The 6000-nt window shown below is 40.8% G+C and overlaps 1 protein-coding gene across 1 annotated transcript in view; it reads right to left on the bottom strand.

The window, feature by feature from the left end:
- Nucleotides 1-1481: 1481 nt before the first annotated feature.
- CAPN6 (calpain 6) overlaps nt 1482-6000 on the bottom strand; it is a gene marked incomplete at its 3' end in the record, with an annotated part of 69639 nt that continues 65120 nt past the window's right edge. The window contains exons 13-14 of the mRNA XM_079961638.1: nt 4135-4271; nt 1482-1664 (exon numbers count right to left, since the gene is read on the bottom strand). Coding sequence (XP_079817764.1) covers nt 1482-1664; nt 4135-4271 — 320 coding nt within the window. The remainder of the gene's footprint in view (nt 1665-4134; nt 4272-6000) is intronic.

The raw sequence follows: 6000 nt of genomic DNA, 5'->3' as shown, positions 1-6000 counted from the left end.
TTTTGGATTTGTATCGGTTGGGTATCATTGCAATTAGGTCTCTTTAAGAATATTTAATTCTAATTGCCTGCACCTTCCCTGTTGCAGGGATTGCTCCTATATAGTTTAGTTTCAATGATCATTCATACAGAGCATCTCTGACTGGCAACTTCTGCGTTCCTGTGGACTATTTCGTCTGAAAAAACCTACTGAAAAATCTCCTGGAAACCTTGTTGCTGAAGAAGCCCAACCAATGGGTGAAACAAGGGTGTATCCTGAGAACTGGTCTATCATCAGCTGGCTTATTGTTACTAAGTGGTTCTGTTTGTTACACTTTTAAGACTTAGGACTATGCAGAAGGAAGACATCACTATGAAATGGCATTGCCAACAAGAACTGTGCATTGTAATTGTTGGACTTGACAATCTTTGGACTTGACAATCTTTGGACTTTACGCCAATAAAAACATACAGAAGGTTAACAGTAATATGATATGTTATTGCCACCAGGAACTGTGCTTTGCAATTTTTTGATATGACGATTACAGTTTTATTATATATAATGTTATGTTTCTTAACAGCCGGTTATGTGTGTGTTATGGTATTCTGAACTGATAACAGATAGGCATCGAAAACAAAAGCAACAGTGCAAAAAAGGCTCAGTACAATAAACAGCTATCCTATCCATATTCCTTTCATTTTTCTGTCCAAAGAGCTGTCATACAATTCAGCTGGCTCAGATAGAAGGCAGGCATACCTTCCCAATGTGGACAGATGCAAGCCTTTAAACTACATTCCCCACAGCTGAGTATTAGGAATGGCAAAGCTTGTGTTTCGCATCCCAGAACTCTGATTTTCCCATGCTGGGATTTGTCATTACTTGTGTCAAATTTAGCAAATACTTTGGCATTTACTTAATGCAACTAAAAGGACTCTTACTATTAGAAGCAATATTCAACCGTGCTGTTTAGGAAGGACCATAGCTCAGTGGTGGAGCATCTGCTCTGCATGCAGAAGGCCCCAGGTCCAATCCCCAGCATCTGGAAGAAGCTCACTGTCTGAAACCCCAGAGAGCTGCTGCTAGTCAGTGTCGACCATATTGAGCTATACTTGGTATAAGGCAGCTCCCAAAGTTCTGATGAAATGCTATTTTCTAGCAGAACAGCTAAAATGCATTGCAAGGCTATAATGGTTTCATGTGAATTGCACTAGTGAAGCCAGTGCCTGGAAGCAGCTGCTATCTGTGATAGAAAATATGTTTGGAGATATATACTGTATGTGTGTGTATGTGTGGTGAAAGAGAAAGACAGATGATATATTTGGCTGCACATTTGCTCTCTGCTTCTTTCTCTTTTGTTGGCCATTTGTTGTTGCCCAAGTAGGACCCAGACACAACACCCCAAGCATTTTAAAGCATTTCACACCAAGATGCAAATCAGCGGCTCTCGTTCCATCCCCATTGTGGATGCTCACTGGAAACTCTTGCCTGTCAGCCCTTAGAATTCAGAACTCCACGAGGTCATCGCTAGTAACAACCTTGATGGTGATGTGACCTGGCATGTCATAATCTTCGCGACTCCCTCTGTCCTGGAGCTGGAACTTCTGAAGACTTCTGGGGTAATTGGGTGATACTGAGATCCGCACTTGTCCCATGAACTTGTCGCAAAGGAGCCCGCTGTGCCAAACCTACAGAGATAGGAAGGAAATGAGAAATAATTGCTGCTAGATGGGCTGGCATTTTCCTCCCCATGCACCCCTCCCCCTTCCCGCGATTGGAAAGGGTCAAAAGGTCATCTGTACAAGTTCTCAATTGGAAGAGCTCTCCTCTTTCAACCTCGCCTTGACCTCTGTGGGTTTTGTGTATCACTGTTGCACAGATGGGAAAGATGCGTCCCCAACACAGCTATGTGCTGCTACAAGCTGCAAGCGCTTGAAACTGTTTAGAGGTTCCCTCCCGCAGCAAAGCGGTCTTCCCTCTTATATGACAGCCACAGAGGATCCAATTAACAAAGACATACAGATCGTGGAACTATGTGTGGGGTGTTTTTCACCTCCCTGAAAGCCATCCCCAAAATCACAGAAAAGATGCTTTAAGGGGAAACATTTTCACACCCCTGTTCTCCGTTCCACGCTAGCACCATTGATGCTACTGGCAGACTGTTACTGACAGATTTGCCCAAGTAAAAATGCAGGTTTAGTATATCTAACCTTTGTTATCCTGATTTCCTCTCACTTACCTTCTCTTCATATATACACATACAGAGTATACAAGGCCCCATCTGCACTGGAGTTCCGCTGGCTTTTTAAAATGCATGTGTTTACAGCCATTCCTATCACATATAAATCTACTTCAGTCATACCTTGGTTTTCAAACAGCTTTGTTCTCAAACATTTTGGCTCCCGAACGCCGCAAACCCAGAAGTGACTGTTCCAGTTTGCGAACTATTTTTGGAAGCCGAACGTCCGACAGGAACGTCTGTGGCTTCTGATTGGGTGCAGGAAGCTCCTGCAGCCAATCAGAAGCTGTAGAAGCTCTGTTGGACGTTCGGCTTCCAAAAATAGTTCGCAAAAGTACAACTGTAGTATCTTTGCTGTGTTGTTTTAGTGGGATTGCTTTACTGCATATTTTAATTATGGATGTTTATAGCTTAAGTTATATACTATATATGTATGTGTTATATTAATATTTTGTTATATATATTCTAATAATTGCCTTTTATACTTGTAATCAGTTTAGAAGGCTGTTTTGCCATTGAGTGGTCTAAAAATTAATAAATAACAACCAGAATTTACCCATCACAATATACCTGCTTTTTTATTATGTTAAAATGTACTATGGTGGACACTTGTAATTTGAAGAAAAAGCAGTTAGGGAGTCCCAGTCCAGATTAGAGCCTCACTCCAGTTTCCTATTGAAAAATTGCCCCGAGTTGTTACTAAATGCCTCTGGTAGTGTTTATGGCAAGCTTTACAGCAGAAAACCATTTGGACAGAGGGCATTCTAGAATGAAGTTTTGCAATTGCTTTTTCATCCCCCCCCCCAACTAAAAAATTGGTCTGTTTAAGCACACTTTTACAAAAGCATATTTATTGTAATATACACCAGGCTGTGAATGTAACAAGTAAGTAAATCAACTATGTTGGCCTTCTGTTGGACTGGGGATACCCATAAAACACACTTGGGCTGTGTACACACTATGCTTTTAAAGCACATTCAGAGAATTCTGGGCACTGTGGTTCACCTCTCACAGAGTTACAGTTCTCAGCAACCCTTAATAAACTACACTACCCAGAGGGCTATTGCTTCAAATGTGCTTTAAGTTATAGTGTGTACATAGCCTAAGTGACATTGAACCAGTTTTAATTTAGTCTTTGAAATATACTCAGAGTTGAGTAGTAATTTCATGCTCTTTATTTCAGCTCATAGGAACAGTGATTGAATTTCCCCCCGAACTCAGGCTTTATATACATTATTTACACAATGAGTACCGTCTGATTGGTTGATTATGTTTCCCTCCTGGAGCCTTATTGGGCTCCTGCTGCAGGCCAATCAGTTGTTGTATTCTAGGCTCCTACCTGCCTATTGTTCTAAGATTCAAGCTTAGTACATAACAGTCTTGCTTAAACTGTTGACACGAGAAAAACAATGGTAGGGGAAAGAGTACCACTTGGAGGAAGATAGGTTTAAAGAACATAACACGTAAAAATCAATAAAATTAAATGAAAAATCCCTATTAAATGCATGCACAATGTCCCACACATTCAAGGCTATGGTCACATGCCTCAAGATTTGGTCTGAAGGCTCATACAATCATCACCTTGCTGAAACTAAACAGGTCTAGGTCAGGTTAGTGTCTGGGTGGGAGGCTGTTTGGGAATCACCTCTAATGATGTATTATTGTGCTTTCCATGATCCATTAAACTGGAACCTGTATTGTAGGAGTTCTGTTTTTATTATATTGTTTTAGGTTGATTTGTACTATTGTACGCTGTTCAGAAATGCTTAAACTTTTAAGCAGTTTAGAAATACTTTAAAATAAAATATCTAATGTCTGCTACCCTGCTGTGGGTTCCATAGAAATTTAAGAAAACAAAAGGAGAAAGAAAGAAAATAGTAGAAAGCAGGTACAAATAGGAATGTAATAATTTCTCTTACCTGGACAACAATTGGGCTCGCAATGTTCCTCTGGTAGAAAATGGCTTGAGTATTGAAAATAGCACTGAGGGTGCTCTTCTGCACAGGAGAACGAACTTTCTGATTCTCACACTTGATGACAATGTAGGGATTTGCTCCTGGGAAAAGACAGTGTTGTTCCACTTTCATCACCACCATCATTCATTTAATGCAATATACACACTTTGCCACTATACAAATTTAGCCATATACCAAAGAAACATAGGGACTGGCCACCTAAACATTTTTGCTAGCACAATAGAACTTTCCCACCCTCTTCTTTCCCTGTGCACCACCCTGCAACTCCTAAATCTGTTTCAGATTCACTTTCCTTCCATCATGACACTCAAGGTAGCATACTTTCCCAGCCAAGCATGGATTTAGTTTCAGCAATGTGGCTGCATCACATGGCCTCAGACAATGCCCTGAGATGCACGGTACAAGAAGATGCAACTGGTGAAAAAACAGGCCAGCTAGACAGCTCACTGGGGTGGGTATATCATTATTCAATTCAATTCAATTCAAAATCCTTTATTAGGCATAGCACACCACACATTAACAAACAAATATCATATAGAAACTGTATAAAATACGGGCACAGCAGATACAATTTATCTCAGTCCTATTCTTAACTCCCAGAAATTAAATGATGTACCTAGATAACATAATACAATATAATATAATATAATAATACAACGCAGCCACATCACCTACCATTAAAAACCACTAAGTCTCTTTATCATAGCCCATTCTTTTGTCATGGACAGCTCTTAAAAATTCAGCCGCTATTAAAGTAATCTGATCATCGCTGTCAGCCAGCAGGTCCTGAACAGTTGGTTGTGTAAAAATCTGTTTATTGAATTTTAGGGCCTTGAATAATTGTCTTCTGGCATAACTTCCAAAGTCACAGGAAAAGAATATATGCTCTAGAGTATCGAGTTCCTGTTTTCTGCATTTGCAGAGACGCTCTGATTCTGGGATAGCTAAATTAATATATATTAATATCATTATATATTTATTTACATATCCCGCTGTTTTCCCCTGACAGGACTTAAGGCAGCTTTCATATAAAAATGAGAGTGGCTAAAAGCATTGGGGGGGGGACCCAATAATGTAAAAGTAAATGCCATATTTTTCGCTCTATAAGACGCACCTGACCATAAGACGCACCTAGTTTTAGAGGAGGAGAACAAGAAAAAAAATATTCTCTCCCTCTCTGTGCAGCGCCTCTCCAACAAAGCAGGAGGAGAAACAGAAGGGGCTCCGTTTCTCCTCTTGCTTTGCTGAAGGGGCGCTGCGCAGCTTTCCCTCTCTGCGCAGCGCCTCTTCAGCATTGAAGCTGCGCACCGATCCCTCTCGCTCTCCTGGCTTCAGGGATAGCTGCGCAGCCTGCATTCGCTCCATAAGACGCACAAACATTTCCTCTTACTTTTTAGGAGGGGAAAAGTGTGTCTTATAGAGCGAAAAATACGGTAAACATTTATAGAAGTAAAACTAATATACACATATGAAGTCTATTAAAACAATGCAAATAAGAACAGCATGGCACCAGCCCTTTCATTAAAAGCAGCCAATTCCCAAAATCCTGTTGGAAGAAGAAAGTCTTCACTTGCTGGCAGAAGGACAACATTGAGGGAGCCAGTTTAACTTCTCTAGGAAAAGAGCTGCAAAGTCTGGGAGCAGCCAGTACTGAGGCCCTCTCCTATGTCCCCATCATTGAGCTATTTTTTAAGGAAAAGCAGCAAAAACTACACGTCCAACGTCGCTTGTCATATGCCCAGATTTCCCCAGACCTTTCCCTTCCAATTTTCACCCAGACACTCCTTCTGCCTACAATATTCTGATTAT

The sequence above is a fragment of the Podarcis cretensis genome (genome assembly GCF_951804945.1).
Source record: "Podarcis cretensis genome assembly, chromosome: Z".
Classification (NCBI taxonomy): domain Eukaryota; kingdom Metazoa; phylum Chordata; class Lepidosauria; order Squamata; family Lacertidae; genus Podarcis; species Podarcis cretensis.
This window is presented reverse-complemented; position numbering and strand designations above follow the sequence as displayed.